The sequence below is a fragment of the Pseudorasbora parva genome, chromosome 9 (assembly GCF_024679245.1).
Source record: "Pseudorasbora parva isolate DD20220531a chromosome 9, ASM2467924v1, whole genome shotgun sequence".
NCBI lineage: Eukaryota > Metazoa > Chordata > Actinopteri > Cypriniformes > Gobionidae > Pseudorasbora > Pseudorasbora parva.
The window spans coordinates 25,760,235-25,782,193 of NC_090180.1; the positions used below are offsets into that span (position 1 = coordinate 25,760,235).

At 40.2% G+C, this 21,959-nt stretch overlaps 1 protein-coding gene across 1 annotated transcript; it reads right to left on the reverse strand.

The window, feature by feature from the left end:
* Positions 1–10,645: 10,645 nt before the first annotated feature.
* Positions 10,646–12,305, reverse strand: LOC137089621 (atypical chemokine receptor 2). Its single transcript, XM_067453199.1, is given in 3 exon segments — positions 10,646–11,115; positions 11,117–11,161; positions 11,163–12,305. Coding segments are annotated over 3 exon segments (1,110 nt in total). The 5' UTR covers positions 11,955–12,305; the 3' UTR covers positions 10,646–10,842.
* Positions 12,306–21,959: the final 9,654 nt, after the last annotated feature.

A 21,959-nucleotide genomic window follows, 5' to 3' on the forward strand; every position in this document is an offset into this window, starting at 1 on the left:
AACGCAGTGCCGTTTCTAGGCATAGGCAAACTAGGCGGTCGCCTAGGGCGCCAACAGCTGGGGGGCGCCAGTGAGCCCCCGCCCCAACAAGATTTTTTAGTTAATTCATATATTTTATTATTCATATTTCGTACTTTTGCTATTACAAGGCATTATAATTAGTTGCGATTATTGGAGTGAAGTCGCCATGGTCAGTGCCGTTTCTAGGCATAGGCAAACTAGGCGGTCGCCTAGGGCGCCAACAGCTGGGGGGCGCCAGTGAGCCCCCGCCCCAACAAGATTTTTTAGTTAATTCATATATTTTATTATTCATATTTCGTACTTTTGCTATTACAAGGCATTATAATTAGTTGCGATTATTGGAGTGAAGTCGCCATGGTGATAGTTGCGCTGCTGTAATGAGATCATGTAGAGGGCGGCAGGGAACGTCGTCATCCGTGGCGTTGTAACACGGAGGCGATTAACATCAAACAGATCGCACTTTATTTCCCGCTGAACTCTCATCACAAACTCCCTTTCCGTCCACAGCATTACTTAATAAAACAAAATAACTGACTGTTAACAACAGAAAACAGAAAATAATCCCAACACATGGGAGCTCAATACTCAGTGCACACATACACAAAATGCAGACTTCGTTTGCAGGGAGCGCGCGCAACTCTTAAAGGGGCCACACTATATTTCTACTCGTTACAGCGTGCTTTAGTTTCATCATCCGGAAAAGGTCAAAGCCATCAGGGGCTCAGTATCGTAAAAAGAAAAAAGAGGAAATATATAACAAAGAAAGCGAAATATATTTATTTATATATACAGGTATGTTAGTCTACTTATTGGTTAGCCTACTTGTTCTCTACTAAGCTGGTCTCTCTATCATAACGTTGAGCAAAACATTACACTGAATATTAGTACTGGACGGACCACACGCCATGCTCATTTCAGGTGCAGAACATTATAGCAGTTAATTTGAATTAAAAAAAAAAACATTACATCAGAGATAGCTGTTTAGTGTAAATTGGTCAACTAATACTGTCATAACCATGGGCTTCACTAGGCCCTTTTTTATGAACTTATGCCTCAGCCCCCCCTAAAAAAATATGTGATTAGCCTTTAAAACATATGAAACTGGCGCGAGGCTTCGGCTACGGCGTCGTCCCGTCTTTTAGTCTTTGTGTCACTGCGTTCTTCAATCCGCAGCAGCGCCGAGTGACATGGTTTTCAAGCTATTGTTATCTAATTTTTTGGCCTTCAGAACATCTCAAAATACACATATGTAGATCATAGAAATCTAAATTTTCTCGGGGGAGCATGCCCCCGAACCCCCCTAACATTTCTGATCTCAGTGATAATAATCCTGGCTACATTGGGCAACATATGAATCTTGCCTAGGGTGCCAGAAAGGCTAGAAACGGCCCTGCGTGAACGCATATCGCTGATTATTACTATACCTTTCATTCACTTAGTTTAATAGTGTTTATTGTCATTGTTTCCTTCTGTGATCCTGCATCGTAGACAAGTTTGCTTTTTGCACACAAAAACTCCATAATTTTACCTGTGAAATGGTTCTGACAGATGCAGATGTGAGGGTGTTATTTTAATTTTGTATTTTCTTTTAACTTCTTTAATCCATTGATAACTCAAAGAAAATGCGCATAGACTAGAGTATAGCCTACAGTTTAATGACCGAGTCTAATGTTGCTATAGTAATGAACGCAACTTGCTCGCGCATCTGATTGACAAATAAACTGTGCACTCTTATATTATTGTTTTTGTTAATATTGTGGTTATTTTGCCTCGTGCATTCTGTGCAAAAGCACTTATTTGAACGTAGTCATTTAACTTAACTGTGCACATGCATTTTAGACATGTCATGTAGTTTTAAACATGCAATAAATGCACATCCATGAATAATGTGCTATCCTTTTTATTTATTAGGCTAAATCGCATTTACTTCTGGGCTATATGGGCCATTTGGAGAATCCATCATTTAAAATTCATCAGAGTTATGGAAATGTATCATCATTTTACAAATAAAGTTTCGGAGAAGGATACTTTCTACATCCTTGTATCATGCGGTCACTCCAGAACTAGGTTCCTCCATCGATTTTGTTAAAAAAAAGAAGAATCGAAAAGGAATCGAAAACAACAGTGCGGAATCGATTCCGTAAACAGGAATTGGAATCGGAATCGATTCCAAAAATTTCGGAATCGACCAGCCCTACTGTTTGGTTAAAGCCCCACTTGGCTACTTTTGCTCTCGGGGTCCCCCTACAGTTTGGAAAAAATAATGTCCTCAACTACTGTCGTAAGAGCTGTCATCCTACAACAGGGGATGCCATCGCGCGTGCATTTGTTGACATGACAACCCTGATAGCCCTGAACCATGCCCTGAACTAGTGATGCGCGGTTCGTCTCATAACCCGCGTGCCCCGTATGTCTATTTAATGGTCGCGGGTGCGCGGCGTGTTGTAAAAATATATACAGTGGTGCGGTGCGGGCCAAATAACTTGGTGCAGCACTAACAGTTCCCCTGAAAACTGCAAGAGGAGTTCTTCTGGCGTCGCGTGTGAAATGTCTTCATCCCAGGTAACGTTACAGTCAGTGGCATATGTTTCAGCATGTCATATGAATATAATTTCATGGGTTTTATTTTTTTCAAACGCCAAATAATCACGATGCTCACGTTTACAAGCCAGCGTCATTATAGTAGTCTATTGGTTACCGTTTTACAGAATCTAGATATGATACTTCAGTTCAATGTTTGAGTGGTAGCTCACCGTAACAAGCAGGACAGCATCGGTCGGGCACGCCTCCTTCAGCTCACGCCGACGAACAAACCCTGGTCACATTTTGATCCTCGTCCTGCCTTTAATCCCATCATTTTTTCATTTCCTCTTATTGCTTTCCTCCAACAAAACCTTTTCTTTCTTATTTGTCTCTGCTGCTTCGGACATGACTATATTATCCGACGAACAAAGTTGGGCTCGCACGTCCGAATGTAAGGAAGTGTGCGTGTTGGTGGAAGTGACGTATATGCCGTAAAGCAGTCGAATTTTGTAGTTCTTTTCTTTTTCTCGGGTTACTACCCGAAACCCGAAGTTTAAAAGTACGATTAAAAACGATACAGACCCCATCAGGCTATGGCAGACGTGTCATTCAACCTATTGTAAGTCGATTTATCATCACAAGAGTCTTAAAAAATATATTATGAAGGTTGAAAAGTTACCTAGTGCTGCTTTAAGACATTTGCAGGCTTGAATGTAAAGAAAAAATGTATTCTCACTTCCCAGGTGAAAAAGACATACTATTAAATGTATTAAAAGTGTACTTACATATGTTTTTAGTACAATTCAAAAATGAAATAAACATACTACTTAAATTTCAAGTGCATTTTTAATACATTTAATATGTAACCGGTGGAGAAATCGCGTTCTGTTTGAAGTTTGTCCCTCTGCAGCTACGGTAACCCCTGACGTCACCTGGCTAGCTGACTGCGGTCAAGCCAGCCGCGCTTCGAAAATACACGGTCAAGCCAGCCGCCCTTTTTTTTTGTATGCGCGTCTAATAGTGCTCTTACGGTATGGGTGCTGGAAGCGGTCAAAATGGTTTTAAAGACTCTGTAATAAAGGCGTTTCATTTATAGGACAGGAAGGGGTGGGTCTTCCGAGAGGGCACGCTTCCCCAGCGGTCTATGGTCACTCTAAGGGGGTCTTGCAGAAACAGCAGTGACTGACCTCCCTGCTTGGAGCCCTGACTTCCGTACCATACTAGACGGTCCAGTGCGCTCAAGCAGGACGCTGGAAGGGCCAGCATCCTGGCGTTTTCCAGAGGGATCCCAATTAGTCGGTTCAGTTCCGACATACGTCGAACGTGACCGACTGAAAGGGAACGTCTCGGTTACGTATGTAACCCTCGTTCCCTGAAGAAGGGAACGGAGACGTACGTCCCGTCGCCAGGTGCTGTGCTTCAGCTAGGAGCCCAGTCACGTATTCGGCTCCTCAGTTGAAAAAAGCATTGATCTGCCATTCCACTTTCTATTTATACCCACGCTGTGGGGCGGAGCGTGGAATGTGCGGATCACATGCCAATCTCCGATTGGCTCGTTTTTATACACTCGAAGTGGATAGGTCTCTGAGTTCAGATCCCAATTCGTCGGTTCAGTTCCGACGTACGTCTCCGTTCCCTTCTTCAGGGACTCTTTATATTTAATACATTGGGAATTTAATACACTGCTGGGGTGGCAGACAGGGTGGCAATGGTTTTTCTTAGGGTGGCAGTTGCACCCCACCCCGGTAAATACGCCCCTGCACCGTGCCACGTCACACGTGACCACACCAAACTCATGTTATTCTCGGAGAATTATTACTGCGCGTCACTGATTGGTTGAATTGATCATATTTAGTGACGTTTTATAGCATATCAGCGCTCCATTGGTTAGATAGTGTGGGCGCCCTTTCTCGGTGCCCCAAGCATAAAACTACACATTTATGATGTTATGCGGCACATGATGAAGCTGGCAGACAAAAATACCCCCCCCCCCCCACACACACACACACACACACTTGTATGAAAAACACTTAACGTTACGTTTTTTTCAAGTTTTATTTTTATTTTTTCTATTCTCGGTAGGAGGGGCGGTTTAATAGACCAGCTGCCCCTGATTTCAAGCCCAACGATTTTTATAAATGGTTTCAGCAAAGGTAAACAAAATGAACTTACTATGTTTTTCATTAAATTAACACTGGAAGATGTTGGAAAACATATAATTGAACTAATTCCACTGACCATCTCTATACATAAATATAAATTAAACATTAGCCTATATTCAATTTTCTGGTGACCTGCTCATTACACTTAATTGCGTCTGATGGCTGCTTACACATCAGGGAGTTGACAGCAAACACTCGTGAAGAACGCAATCTGTTAACAGAATATACAAAAGATAAAGTCAGGTGCATGTTCATTCAACTTTTTATTCACATTTATTGACATTACATATTAACTTACTTACCTCCAAACAGAAGGACTTTTTCCGGTGCTTTTCGGGATCGCGTAACGTTTGGCCATTTTTTTCCAAAACAGTTTATCTTCACCATCAAGATCAGGCAGCGATGTGACGTAATTGAACTGGTCCGAAGAATGAGCAATGTGCTTTCCGCTCTCAGTGTTTTATTAAATAAATAATGTAACGCAACATTGTACTTCACCTGCAAGGCTGCAAACCTCCCGCGAGTGAGCGTCATAAGGACGAGTACCGTCAGCAGCTCTGCCTCTGATTGGCTGCAGGTATTGAGCAACACAATCTGATTGGTCACAGATCAATGAAGAGACATTTGAATTCCGATAAAAAACAACTATTTAACTCATATTTTCTTGCGTTGTATTTTAAGTGTGCTGTTGGATTCTTCTTTGCCAGTGTAAACTTATTAAACATATTTACACTTAAATCACAACTAAAGTAGGGCTTATGGCATACACTGCATATATTTAAAAATGGGCTTTTTAAAAAAAAATGACAATTTTGAGCATAAGTTTAAAATATATAAAAAATATATTTTAAAGTAATGTTCAAATAAGTACACTTTACAAAAGTACACTGAACTTTCATTTAAAGTATATTTTTCTAAAATATATTTTTAGAAAATATACTAAAATACAATTATTTTAAAGTGTGTTAAAAGTTGTATTGTGAAATATGATGCTAATATATTTTTTATATATTTAGAAATGGTACATTTTTTGTAAGTATATTTCTAATATACTATCGGAAAAGAGAATATATTTGAAATACAATAAAGTATACTTTTTTTTTCATTAGGGATACCATTGATTTGGTTGGACAGTACAATTTCACTTAGATTCTCTCTCATTCAATTGTGTTGTCACAACACAAGGAGCTTGCATAGATTCAAAAAAATCAACATGCCTCATAAGCAGTTGAGATGGCCTCGACCACCCACTTGCTCATTCTCTGCTTAGATACTGGAGCCCCCTTTTTCTGGGCTCCGAAACAGACGAACAGTTGATCGGTCTTTCTCCACAGGGCAGCTCTGTGGACATATGTATCTAACGCCCTGACAGGGCACAGCAGATTTAACTTTTCCTGGTCTGACGTCATGAAAGGAGGAGGACAGAAGGCTTGTAGAGTAATGGGGCCCCTTGGGCTCGTAGGAACCTTGGGGATGTAACCTGGTCTGGGATGCAGAAAAGCCTTTACCATACCAGGCGCAAACTCTAGACATGAGGGCCCTACTGACAGGGACTGAATATCTCCTATTCTCTTTAGAGACGAAATGGCCAAAAGGAAGATGGTCTTTAGGGTGAGGAACTTCTCTGAAACCTCCTCTAAGGGTTCAAACGGAGGCTCAGATAAGCCCCGCAAAACATGTTTCAATGCAAGAAACACTGCGAGCATCTCTAGCCGATTTATGTGCCAGTGTCGCTGGTGTTCCTGCCATAGACCCTGGGATGAACGGCCACTCATGGTCGCACCCCAGCCCGTGAGAGAGGCATCTGTCGTTAGCGTTACGCGACGAACATGAGCCCCCAACACGGGACCCTGGGACAGAAACCCGGGTTTTTCCACATGACCAGAGCACGTAGGCATCGCCGCGTGACTTTGTTTGTGCGGAGCGGATTTCCCCTCGGGGAGAATCCTTTTGTTCTGAGCCACCACTGTAGCGGCCTCATGTTCAGTAGGCCAAAAGTTATTACGTTGGACGCTGCTGCCATGAGACCTAACAGTTTCTGGAACTGTTTCACAGTGACGGCCCGGTCTAGCTTCGGTTCATTGACTGCTGCCAGGATCGATGTTATGCGTGTTGGCGATAATTGCGCCAGCATAATTACCGAGTCCCAGTTCACACCTAGAAAAGTGGTTCTCTGAGCCGGAGAAAGCACACTCTTCTTGGCGTTCAGCCTCAACCCCAATTTCGACATGTGTGCGAGAACAGCGTCTCGATGCTGAACCGCCATCTGTTCTGTATGCGCTAGAATCAGCCAGTCGTCGATATAATTCAGTATGCGGATGCCCTGCAGACACAACGGCGCCAGAGCTGCATCCACACACTTGGTGAATGTGCGGGGTGACAGAGCTAGACCGAAGGGAAGTACCCGATATCGGTATGCCTCTCTCCCGAAGGCAAACCTCAGGAACTTCCTGTGATGTGGAAGGATGGAGACATGAAAATACGCATCTTTGAGGTCTATGGTGACAAACCAATCCTCCGATTTGATCTGCGATACAATCTGTCTGAGTGTGAGCATCTTGAACTTGAGCTTGTTCACTGAGCGATTTAATAGATGCAGATCTAATATCGGGCGTAAGCCCCCATCCTTCTTTGACACGATTAAGTACCGTCTGTAAAACCCAGACTCCCTGCCGGGAGGAGGAACCCTCTCTATAGCCCCCTTTCGCAGGAGTGTCTCTACTTCCTGTGCCATTACCAGAGCCTGCTCCGGGCCCACCTCTGTGGGTAGGACACCGCCGAAAGGAGGTGGCCGCCTTTTGAATTGAATGGCGTACCCCCTTTCGATTATCTGCAGGACCCAACAAGATATATTTGACAGACGTTTCCATTCGTCCAGAAAATCTACTAAGGGAACCAGCCTCTCGAGGCTGGCCTCTGGTGTACTTTGAACAGCAAGCACAGCACCCTGAAGCGGCGAACCGGCAGGGAACAACTGACTTGACTGCTCGGGAGCCCCCCGAGGGGGGCGCAGGGAAACGGGTACCGTTGGCAGGGGTAAACACCGTTTCCCTACAGGGGGAACCACCCTCAGCGTCCTGACGTTTCTGGCGTCAGGAAAGCTTAGACGAGGCCTTCTTGGCGATCAGGACTGTCCTCAGATCAGCCCTGCCCCTCGAAGGCCTCGCCTGAGAGCGCCGCCCCTCATCCCCACGCTGAGGGGGAGTTCGGGTGGCGATGCTCTGTCTCTGTTGTGCCCTGTGAGCGGAGCTCGTACTCGGCTTGGGCTGCTTGGTGTCAGCAGCAGCCCAAGGGACCTGGACCCGGAGAGGAAGAAACTGCTTTAGCGCCGCAGATTGCTTCTTTAACTCCTGGAACCTTCTCGGTGACAGTGTGTACTGCGTCACCGAAGAGGCCGCCAGGAGACAGCGGCGCGTCCAGCAGGAAGTTTTTCTCCCTCTCCTTAATCTCGGTGGGGTTGAGCCATAGATGCCTCTCCGTGGCCCAGAGAGCAAGATCTGCTGATGTTCTTAGCTCGTTGATAATTTCTCCCCCCACCTCATCACGTCCATCTAGGTCCCTTAGCAGGTCAGCCTGATACGCCTGCATTATTGCCATTGTATGCAGGCATGCGGCAGCCTGACCTGCTGCCGAGTACGCTTTGCCCACCAATGCCGACGTTGTTTTTAATGGTCTGCTGGGCAAAGTCGGGGCCTTCAGGGATGATGCCAAGGAAGGCGAGAGATGGCTCGCAAGCGTCTCTTCTACCTTTGGCATCGCCCCATAACCGTATTGCTTCAGCCCGACGATGTTGCTGTAGACCGAAGTCTGCAGGCTGAATACACGATATGATGCCGGTCTCTTCCATGATCTTGCCACCTCGGTGTGCAAATCATGAAAGAACGGCAGGCCCCGGCGCTGAGGTTCTGAAGCGCAAGAGGGCAGGAATCTTTCGTCTAATTTACTAGCACGCTTTCTTCCTGCCTCTGACCTTTCAGTGGGCCAGTCGATGTTTAATCTGGCCACTGCTCGCGTCAAAGCCTCAACGAGCTCCTCACTCGAAGGGGACTGAAGTGACGAATCTTCAGTCGCGATGCTCTCAATGTCCACCTCCTCAGAGCTGGATAGTTGGAGCACTGGCGACTCTCTCGGGGGGGAAGAAACCGCAATGCGTGCTTCCAAGCCCCGAGAAGAGCCGCTGGACGGTGCAGGTGAGGGCAGAGATAAGGCAGCGCCCGTCTCTAACCCCTCTGCAACGTCCAATTGTGAACCCTACGACAGCGGGACCAGAGCCGCGGGGAACACGAGCCGAGGCACCCTCCTCGAAGGATGCCCGGCGGGAGCACAGCGTTCTCAGCGGTAGTCTTTCACAGTGCTCGCAAGCAGCCCCCTCGAGGGCTGCCTGGGCATGCTGCGCTCCCAAGCAGGCAACACACAGAGAGTGTGTATCCCCACCCGTGATGTAGCGTGGGCAGGGATGAACACACCTCTTAAACTGACTGCTTTCACTCGCCATTTTCGATCTATTATTATTATATCTCTTTTTTGTTAATATAGGGATATATATTTAACAAAGGGAAAAATATTCTAAATAGACAGACAAAAACACCAAATAGACAGAGAGGTTCACACAGATCGCTTGCTGAAGGCACAGAAGCTAGTTCCTGTTTGTTTTCGCGGACGCTTTATAGCTTCCGGTCGATGATGTCATCACGCCGACGATCGATCGATCTTCCGATGGAATGGTTCTACACGTGCTTCACGACGCATTAACGCAGAGGCGTTCTCACAGCGTTTCGACGCAGCTCGAGTTCCCCGAAAGGGAACAACTATTTAACTAATATTTTCTTGCGTTGTATTTTAAGTGTGCTGTTGGATTCTTCTTTGCCAGTGTAAACTTATTAAACATATTTACACTTAAATCACAACTAAAGTAGGGCTTATAGCATACACTGCATATATTTAAAAATGGGGCGTTTAGTCCATATAATAATTTACTTATATAATAATAATTTATTATCACTTATTTATTCATGCTTAGGCTTGAACAGTTAAGCATGAATAAATAACTTTAAACAGTATTTATAACTTTTTATACAGCTTAATGATATTAATTGTGTATTTTTAAAATATGCTTTTAGTGCATTGTTAACAATGACAATTTTGAGCATAAGTTTAAAATATATATAAAAAAAATATTTTAAAGTAATGTTCAAATAAGTACACTTTACAAAAGTACACTGAACTTTCATTTAAAGTATATTTTTCTACAATATATTTTTAGAAAATATACTAAAATACAATTATTTTAAAGTGTGTTAAAAGTTGTATTGTGAAATATGATGCTAATATATTTTTTATATATTTAGAAATGGTACATTTTTTGTAAGTATATTTCTAATATACTATCGGAAAAGAGAATATATTTGAAATACAATAAAGTATACTTTTTTTCACTAGGGTCATTCCATATATTCAGACTTTCATTCCATATATATATATATATATATATATATATATATATATATATATATATATATATATATATATATATATATATATATATATATATATTTATATATATATATATATATATATATATATATATATATATATATATATATATATATATATATATATATATATATAATTTCTTGAAGATAAATGAAAACAAAAGAATAATTGAGCTTTGATTAATTATGCTTCTAAGTTCAGAGTTAATTTTTAATCCAAAATGTGAAGGGTCAAGGCTACCGTTATCTTTATGATAAGGAAGTTGGTTAAAGGCCACTTGTTGGACTGATTCAGCATATCTCAAAATCTGTTGAAAACAGTGTCTTTTACATTTTCAACATTAATGTTTTGCAGAAAATACAACACAACTTACAGGGTTTAAAAAGATCAGAGAACACACGCACACTTTTTTTTTTTTTTTTACTTTGGTTTTACTTTTGGTGAATTAGCCATGCTTGTAGAAAGAAACTATAAAAACTATATAAAACCAAGCTAAACAATTAAACGGTATAGTGTTCATATGGATATCTTCATTAAATGCAAAAACAAACCATATAGTGAGTAGTTGAGTATAATCTGTACTTTTGGCATAATTATTAAACTGAGATACACAAAGTAAGAATAATATCTTTTTTCAAAGCTTTTACATTGGCTCAGGCAGTAAGTTATAAGTTCGTTCAGCACAAAATCTCAGGTCAAGGGCTTGATATTGCTGAACTGACCTTAGCTCCATAAGACCATTCTGACTTGACATATTTGATAAACTGTTACATTCCTCAAGCAGATACTCCCTTGGAGTTTCGCAAGCATTTCTCAATCGTTTCCAGACCTTTTTGTTTAAAAATATATACAGAACAGGATTTATGAAAACATGCATGAAAGCAATACATTTTGTCAGCTGAATAGCAAAGTCAATGTTGTCAGTGTCAAAGTTAGTGTATGTTGGTGGTACATGAATAAAAAAATGTAAAGCTCTTGCAAAGCTTGAAAGAAAATTACAACACTATAGGGGAACCAGAGGAGAAAAAACATAACAATGAATCCAATTTCATATTTAAACATCTGGAATGTGTTCCTCACCACAGCAACACATGGTAGTCCGATGGAACAAAATAGGAGTACTAAAAATGGAATGACAAACCCAAGTATGTACATCTGAAATCTTAAATAGATTTTCCAGACAACTTCATTGTTGAAGTTGTAAGTGCAAATGTTCTGTTCATGGACCTTTTGAGTCTCAACAAAGTTGACATGAACAGCAGCTGCCAAAATGGATAAAAGCCACACCAAAATGCACATAACAGTATTCCTCTTTAGACTAAAGAAGATCCTTATGGTAGAAACAGCACATACAATGTCCATAAATCTTTGCAAGCTCTGACAAGCAACAAAGAGATTGCTGCTATACAAACTGATCATGTAAACCAATGTTGTTGCCTTACAGCTTTGATCACCAAAGATCTATTCACTGCTAGCATGCACTGCCCAGAATGGAAGGCTCAGTGTAAAAAGAAAATCTGATATGACCATGTGCAGAGGCAACACCTTCCTAAGAGTTTTGTATTTGATGAATAATATTAGAAGGGTTAAATTTGCAATTATGCTCAGTGCACAGGTAGTGGAGTAGAATATAGGCAGAAACACATTGCAGAATTCCCTTACATGTGTCTTCTTGCAGAGTCCATATTCCTCAAGTCCTTCTGCATTATAATAGTCCTCATAATTGCTGTTGTCCTCTGAGTTTAAAACAACCATGGTTTTGTAGCAATTTTTGGGCTATTAACAGAAAGTCAATTCCCTTTTACTTAAGAGCCTACTGTCACACAAGTACGGCCCACAGGATACTTGTCCATAAACTTTCCATTTCAATCTTCAGAAAAATCGCAGTCTCTAGAAAACACAGAACAAACAGCCATAAGCATGGAAAATATTATCATGCAGTGCACATCCTGGAATGCTAATAATAACACAGTGAATCTGAGTAGTTTGCAGTTCAAAAGCACTTTTTTAGAGTAGGTCTATATCAACAATAAAAGAGGAAACTTGCTTCACTGAGCATTGAGAGAAACAGGAAAAAGGCATACCACTGACAAAAACAGAATTCAATAGTCATTGTTTTTCTGATGTGTTAGCAAGTTTTGGGTCCTTCAAGTTAAAACTGATTTTAATATAAATAACCCCCTTTTTTTGCATGTTGAAAAAAATATTCACTTTCATCAGTGAATACCTCTGTGAAAGGATTAAATGTATAAGAAATATGTTTAATAATTAATAATACATTTGTATTCCCAACATGCTTATTTAAAGTGCATTCAAATGTTTTAAATATAATTGTAATATATTTCTAAGAAGTATACTAGAGGTACTTGGGTAATAAATATATGCTTAGCTTTTCAAGAAATATGCTAAACACTTTAAAGGTTTTGGGTTTTGTTCATTTTCATGGCTGTGTCCCAATTCAGGGGCTGCATCCTTCGAAGGCCACATTTGAAGGCCGATTGAGCCGCCGGAGCGAAACGAAGGCTGTCCCAATTCGAAGGAGCCTTCAAACCAAGCGGCAACCTCCCCCAGTTTCTGTTGAAGCCAATATACAGCCAATACATTAGTTTCTAGTTTCCGGTTGAGAGTTTCATGGTTTCTTTCTGTGTTTCATGTTAAACTGGATTATCTGACTATTGGAGCTCGGGAAGTGCCCCTAGGCTGCCCTCGCTATTTAAATGCTGAATCCCATTTTAATCTTCAGTCTGCTATTTTTATCTTTGAACTAAACCGTTGATTGGCCGGAATCAACTAATCTGCTGCTCGGATAACGGCAAAACAGCATAAGAGCCTGCAAGACCACTGCTATCACGCCGTTTCCAATCATGACTTTGAGGAACACTGCTGGAAAGCTATTGAACTTATCTAACGAAAGACACCTTAAACCTTTGTCAAAATGTTGGCATACAAACATTGTATATTGTTGGCAGTAGTACGCAGTATTTGCATCGCACAACAAGGCACAAGTTTATATACGACACATCTGACTCTATCTCGGTGCCCACATTTCAATGCAAAGCAAATAGACCACTAGGCTGTGGTGTGGATTTTAACAATTTGTCAGTGGTCAGACGGGTTTTTCTTTTAACTCCTCCAAGTCTGGTGAAATCAGCTCTCTTAAATGTACTAAGTAAATTAATTAAATTAAGTGTAAACAATAAGGCAGTACTTCTATCGGACATTATCACTGGAAAAAAATGACTTTGTCTGTTTAACAGAAACATGGCATAAACAGGGCAATGGCCTGCTGTTTAACAAGCTTACTACGTCTGGCTATGGATCATTTGATGCCCCGCGAGCCTCTGGCAGGGGTAGGGGCATTATTGTGCTATATAACTAAAAATTCACTATAGGTCCTGTAGTCACCCCCAAGGTTAATTTGTTTGAATGTCTGGTTTTGAGTGTTTCTGCACCCGTTTCTACATTTATAGCCACAGTGCACACTGCACAGACCTCCAAAGACAATGGAAAACTTTTTATCAGAATTTGCAGAACTGTTGTCTATGTTATGCCTAAAGTTCAAACGAATTATCATCCTGGGGGATTTTAACAGAGGTGGGACAAAGTCATTGTTATGCAAGTCACAAGTAAGTCTCAAGTCTTTGCCCTCGAGTCCCGAGTCAAGTCGAGTCGATGATGAGTCAAGTCTCGAGTCGAGTCAGAAGTCAAAGCCAACAAGTCTCAAGTCGAGTCCAAAGTCCTACCATTGTAGTTTCGAGTCACTTCAAGTCATCTTACCACAAAAATAAAAATTATACAAATGATGTATGTCTGTAAGATTTGTATTTATTTAAACCTCTTTTTATACAATGACATTAAGCAAATACAGTAAAAAAACAGAAAATGTAAATTTTCACAGAAAATGCTTGTATTTCAGCAGCATATTGCACTAGAACAATGCACAGCAGCTTCAGTCCTGTATTGTGTTGACCTCATATTGCAAAACAGTTAAACTTTCAAATAGATATGGGTCCTTTTAGCCTAAACTTAGGGCCATTATGGGAATATTGTTTAGCTTATTTTTGGTTTAATTTGGTTTACTTTAATAATTTAATTTATTCAATTATTTTGTTTTGCTATACTTTTTATGCCAGCTTGCCATGGCAAAGCATATGACTTCAGTTTCTGGAGGGAAAGGGCTTTCTTATGACTTTTGAAGCAGTGAAAATATTCTTAATATTGCATACACTGAAACTGAAATATTATTGTATACCGTAGTGTATAATAGACAATGAATATTGACACAATAACATTGATATGAGTAAAGAGTTCAAATACAACATGTGAGGCTATAGATTTTCTGGCATCTGTTTCCTATTCTTCTCAGGTATGAAGAATACCTAGAGGGGTGGGGGGCCCAAAACAAGCCCAATATTATTATATTATTTATTATCATCAGTATAATTTATGATTAATAATGTATCAATAAATGTTGCCTGCAACATATTAAATTGAAATCTCGTGGAGTTTAAAAAGCAAATACAGATGGGATTTTACAAAATTCTTTAAGTTGCAATAAAGACTGTGAACAGAAGAGGTTTGGAGATGGAAAAAGAGAAAAAGTGACGTGAAGGATTATGGTAACTCCAGTCGGAGTTATTGCACACATATAAGGAGCAGTGGTGAACATGCACACTATAAACCGTAAAAAGGATAAGCCCTGCATCTCAATGTGCAATCTGCCCTAAAGAGTGTTGAAAATTACTAATTTCACATAGCTACTATTTAGGATTAATATGCACTTTTTTACAGTCTATGATTGGGAGTTGGTGCATAGGAAAACACTGAGAGCGCTGCAATATAGAGACATGCTTATAATAATATACATTCGAACCATACCTACTGTTATTATTAGTAGCCTATACTTTTTTTATTATTTATTTTTATAATAGCCAAATAATAATAGTCATAATAAATAGCCTACATTATAAAAAAATATTTTTAAAATTAAATTAGGTGGCTCCTGTTTCCTCTCCATCTCTGTATATCTCTGCTGGTTGCATTGTTTGTAAAAAATGATAATAAAATGTATTCGTCTATTTACGTCTACGAACTCTCATTACATTTATAACATCACATCACATGCCTGCACGTTGAACGTGATTTTTCTTCAATGAAGGGAAGGAGGCGGGATGTATGAGGACGAATGACTACAGCACTTGTATCGTTGCACTATGGCTATTAGCTGTGAGAAGACAGTGTCAGGCAATGTATTTAGAAAAGCAGCGTATTAAAGCAGCGATCATAAATGTTAAGAAACTAAGTTGCTTGTCATATTTTCCTAACAAGCAACCACATTTTTTTTAAATAAGCCCAAAAAACCGCGACCCGCAACTCGAGATTTTTTACCGCGACTTGCCAAAAAAAGAAGCCCAAATAAGTCACGTGTTATACGCGGACTTGGTAGCTATGGATACTGTCGAATCAAACCAACGTGGGACTACAGTGATTGGATGTCGTGACTCGTGCTGGCAGCGCGCGTGCTCTCTGCATGCATACAGGTGCAGCTTTTTTTCACTGAGAGCAGCGCGGCCGTGTGAAAGAAAAATTGCCAAAAAGTAGCAAGTCTTCTCGAGTCATAAGGCTCAAGTCCAAGTGAAGTCACAAGTCATTGATGTTAAAGTCCAAGTCGAGTTGCAAGTCTTTGTACATTTTGTCGAGTCGAGTCCAAAGTCATCAAATTCCTGACTCGAGTCTGACTCGAGTCCAAGTCACATGACTCGAGTCCACACCTCTGGATTTTAACATCCACATTGACAAAAAATACTCTCTGACTAAAGACTTTCTGTCTTTATTGACATGTTTTGACCTGAAGCAGCTTGTGGATTATTCTACAGATACTAAGGGTCATATTCTTGATCTTGTTATTACAAATGGATATTTTCTGTCTCAGTTTTCCTCCTCTGATTTAGGTCTGTCTGATCGTTTTGCTATCTTTTTTAATATGGCTACCAAATCTGAACATTGTCCCTTCACGTACTATCAACTACCATAAATGGAAATCAATTGATCTCCCAGACTTTTCTGCTTGTATTGAGCTCTCTTTAAGTTCTTTTTCTCCGCCTGACTCTTTGGAGGAGAGAATTATATTGATAAATACTGTTTTTAAGACTGGTTTGGACTCATATGCACCTATAAAATCTCAGTCTGTGGCCTTTGTGCGTTCTGCTCCATGGTTTAATGATGAGTTGCACTCGAAGGCTGGCAAGAAGGCTGGCTGTCGCAAGATGGAACGAAGGTGGCCCTCTTATTGGTCTGAATGTGCACCACCAAGTGTGGAAAAACCAGATACTAGAATATAAAACAGTGATTGCTTCAGTCAGTTTTCCTAGATAATTGACAATAACCAAAAAAATCCCAGATGACTGTTTCATACTACAAAACACACTGCTCAAAGGAAAGGTCTCGGTTACGTATGGTAACCCTCGTTTCCTGAAGGAGGGAACGGAGACGTACGTCGGAACTGACCATCGAATTGGGATCACTTCTGGGAGCCCCTATCAGCTTCGAGATTAAAGAGAACAGGCCAATGGCCATTGGCGTGCGTGTTTTGCACACCGCACCCCGCCCTGCGACACGGAATAAAGCAGAAGCGATCGCCACGCACCATTGTTTTTCACTGAGGAGCCAAAACTAGCGACTCGACCTGCTGAGAACTGCTGGTACAGCAACTGTGGCGACTGGACGTACATCTCCGTTCTCTCATTTAGGGAACGACGGTTACCATACGTAACTAAAACGTTCCCTTTCAGTCGAAATGGGGATCTCTTTGGAAAACGCCACAGTTACTACCACTTCCAGCACCCGTGATGAGCCCCTCAGACCCCGTCTGTCCTGGGTGGGGGAATTTCACGCAGGGAGAGTCACACTTGTTCCGCAAGCCCCAATCAGCAGACTATTGGATAACGCTGGGAAAGCGTGCCCCGGGGGGCTGCTGCGGAAGCCACATCATGCCCAAGGGGAGTTACCATGTGGGAACATACGTATGGACTGACCGTGGGCAGTGTATACAGAAATCCCAGGAGTGGCCCCGGCCATCTGCAGGTGGGGGAGCATCACCGACTGGGACGGCAGAGGGAAGACACAGGCTCGCCGTAGGGAGTACTGTCATGGAGAATGGGACCTTGGTGAATGGGAATATGTGACCAGTCACGGAAAGTAGGGACCCAAGTTGGTTCTGGGGCATTTTGAGTTATTCACAGACTCTGAAATTGTAGTCTCCAAGCTTTCCAACAATGTGTAACACATAGAAATCTGATAATATTTGGAGAAGTTGTGGCCATCTGAATGTATACCTTTAGAAAAGTGTAAACAAGAGAAAACAGCCTCTATAGTTTTGCAGTTCTCACCTGCTGGGAGTGACAATAGGGCTCTACATCTCATTTAGATAAGTTAGATAAGTTTGTAACTAATTTAATTTTGTAATTAAGTTGTAATTAAATTGTGTTAAAGCACAACTTTGAGTGTATTTAGTATACTTTTGTGTGCTAAATTGGAACAACTTTAAGTATATTTAGTACACTTTAAGTATAATGACTAATTACATGCTTTAGTGATATTAAATGTGCTTTATTTGTATTATAAGTATATTTCATTTGTGTTAAGTATATTTTATTTGTATTATAAGTATACTTTATCCATGTTATAGTACACTTTATTTGTATTATAAGTACACTTTGTGTTATAGTATACTTTATTTGTGTTTTAATAAATTACAAATTAATTACCAGTATATTCAGAACACACAAACAATATACTATGAATATAATATATATTTTATTTACCTTGACTCATTCAAATGACTAAAAATATACACTTTGTAGTCAATAGCAATACAATGTGTTATTACTTAGCTATACATTGTACAATATACTTTGAATTACATAATGTCACACAATACAGTATTTTAATGTGCTACCTTACATTTTAATGAATTACTTACTGACTTACTTTCCCAATGTTGAATGCATTTGTTTTCAAGGACATTACAATAAATTAATCAAATCTAACACATAACTATTGAAGAGCCCTTGTGAAAAAGAAGTGTGCTTAATTGTATTGAAAGTGTATTTTTTGTGCACTTAATATATTTAAAGTGTATTTTTTAAAAACTGCACTTGTAGATAATATGATATGATTAAAATTAAGTGCCACTTAAGTGTACTTAAAGAGAATACACTTTAATGACAATATTTCTAAACACACTTAAGTACACTTTTTTTAAAATTCACTTTGTAATAATATCTAATTAATTTGTATTTTTAAAAAGTACACTTTCATGACAATATTTATAAACACACTTTAGTGTTCTTATATTAAGTGCACTTTATAATAATATCGAATTAATTTGTACTTTAACAAAGTACACTTTCATGACAATATTTATAAACACACTTTAGTGTACTTATAATAAGTGCACTTTGTAATAATATCTAATTCATTTGTACTTTAAAAAAGTACACTTTCATGACGATATTTATAAACACACTTTAGTGCACTTTTAATAAGTGCACTTTATAATAATATCTAATTAATTTGTACTTTAAAAATTACACTTTCATGACGATATTTATAAACACACTTTAGTGCACTTTTAATAAGTGCACTTTGTAATAATATCTAGTTAATTTTCACTTAAAGAAAGTACACTTGTATGACAATATTTATAAACACACTTAAGTGCACTTTTTAAAAATGCACCTTGTAATAATGTCTACACCTAAATTTACTTAAACCATTTTAATTATGAGTTTGTTTCATAAAGTTCACTTATTTTACTAATGACAAAGCACATGGAAAATAAATGATTTAAAAAAAATAAAATAAAAATTGTTGTCCAATTTTACATTGGTTAATGTATTTTTCTTCAAAATTTTACTTGCTTACACTCCAGTACAACATACTGTTGAAATGTTATAACTAGCTCCTATGAACTCAACTACAAGTGTCAGTTTTCTACATAATTTGACATTGTCAATCTTTATGAGAGGAGTTGTCTAATGTACTGTAGGCTACTTTACATCTGTGTACAGAATAACCTACTTTCAATATTATGTTGTTGTATGGCGATTAAACACACATTTAATTGCATTAATTACAAGAAAAAGTTGAACAAATCTAAACCAAATTAATTTGCATTAAAATTCAGTTAAAATAGGCTACATTTCATTTTAATCAGACTCACTGTAAACATGATTGACTTTTAGTTAGGTGAATGAGTCAAGTTCTCTGAAATACAGTCCAACTACACAGTGAACAACCTGAACAGAAATGGATAATTAATAAGTAATTTATAATCAACATTTAATGCACGAAATATCTTATTTTATATTTATACTTAATATTTCAATGCGCATGCGCTAAAAATACTACGTCATGATTTTGAAAAATGCGCGGTCCGCCATGATTGCGTCATCGCGATGCGTGAGGAAAATGAAGCTGAAGAGAACAGAGACAACAGAGGAGCGAACCGTTTGGATCATTACAGATGAGACGTTATATGCTACAAATAACGAGTCAAGTAAGTATATCTTGATATAAGCTCTCTTGATTTTTCATTTTCACCGTAACATGGTAACGTTGGCTCTCTATTACGATGTAGTTATTTAGTTTAATCGCAGATAGGATAGACGCACTATCGACTCGGGAGGTGAATTAACGTTAATCATGTTTCCTATCATGTATTTAAGATTGCATTATATTAATTTCTTAAATCGGAATGTGATCGCCGGTGTGGGCATGTTCAATGAATTTGCCTGCTGTAAATACAATATTTTAATCGAACTCCTACTTTTTAAATGGACAGAAGACATTTAACGTTATATACATTTATTCCATATATTAACTTAACGTATAACAACAACCAGTAATGATTTTAATATGTTCTTTTCTTTTTGCATTTGGAGAGTAAGATGTTAAAGTACTATTTGTGTTTTTAATATTTTGTGCTTATTTTATTTTATTTTTTATTTTGTAGGATCAATACAGATGTGTTATTGGAGATCTAGTGCAAGCTGTGTGGAATCACAGAGCCATCTTGATGAGGTGAAGTTTATGTTAATTATGAATTTATTGTTGTGGTAAAAACCTTACACACACCGTGCAGAATAAACTGCTTAATCAGGGCAGTACTAGATAAAAAAAGAGACAACATGCTCATTTTTATGATCCCTCTTGTGGCTATTTCTTTTTTTTTTTCTTCTTTTTTTCATACAGACCCTGCTGTGTGAATATAAACTGTACATCTATCGTTTTAATTTAATTGAGCCAATTATAATATAATGGATAGATCTGTTTTATAAACAAGTTTTTTCTTTGCGTTTTCTTTTTCTTTCCTCAAAGTATATATTTTTTTCTTTCCTGCCTCTTTGGAACATGTCCATTCACATCTACTGTGGAGAGATGGTGCACCAGTTCCCATTCAGTCGGTCACTCTCGACGCCACGTCGGAGTACCGACGAATAGGAATCTCGCTAGCGAGAGCCAATCTACTTCGAGTGTAACTAAACGAGCCAATGCACATTGGCATGCAATGATTGCACCAGCTTCCCATGCCACGCAGAGCGGGTATAAATGAGGCACAGGTGCTTGCATTAAATTAGCCTTTTGCTTCGGAGCCGAGTGGTGAATGGATCGTCCTGAAATCACTCTCTACAAGCGTGTGTTAACATTATAACGAGTCAAGCTCTTCGGGTGAATCTCTCCTCGTTTGGTGTTGGAGTGACGGCATTGCAGCGGGGTCGAATTTCTCTCTTTCACTTTCGATTGTTTTATTGAGCAAAAACAAAAGGCTGTTCTCACAGCTGGTTTGGTGCGCTGTTTAGAGCGCTGAAAGGCCGTTTTCACGGCTGGTAAGAGACCGCCTTCTATGAGAAAGAGAGCGCGCAGGACAGGCTGCACGAATTCCCTGTCTGTGTCGCCGCGACTATCCCCTGTGTGCTTCAGCACCCCAGAGAGCATTTTCCCTAAAAGAGCTACACAGGTAGAGCTTGCGTCTTTTTAAAGATGACAATTTACCTGTGTGTTTCTGGTTGCGGTTGTTCCCTGTCCTCACTGACGGCCACGAGCACTGTTTCACATGTCTGGGCTGCATGCTGAGACTGCGTTCGTGGGTGGTTCATGTTTTCAAATGGGAACATGACCACGTCGGCACGCCGGTCGCGACTCTTCTTTCTCCGGGAAGCTTGAGTCCCCTTTGTTGTTGGCCAGCCACGGCTCGTGTGTAAAAGCACAGCCGCGGGTCTGCTCGACACTCTGGGAGACCGTGGAGATCAGCGAGAGCTGCCGCCGGGGGAAACCCGGGCGGACCTCTCGCTTCTCTGCGTGTCGTGTGCCGTCGAGCGGCTAAGCTGCAGCGCGCGTTGTCACGGCAACCCAGCGCTCGCTCGCCGTTCTATGTGCGCTGTCCCCGGGCCGATTTCCCATTGAAGCGCCCTCCCTGGTGGCCACAGGAGAGGTCTACTTTGGTGTAATGGCTGGGGTGACCTGAGGTGGGTGGGGCTTCTTCGGGGATCCAACCCCCTGGGGCCCCTCCCCCTCAAGCGCACTGCAAGCTGTGCAGCTTCTGGATGGAGTTGCTGGTCCTTCTTAGGGGGGAACCTAGCATTTCATTCAGGGCTCCAGCTGAGGATCAGATGTCAATCGCTACATCGGAGAGAGGGCTGTTGTGCTCTGGGAAGGAAGATGATGCTGAGCCCACTGTAATGGTGTGTGCTTTGCTGA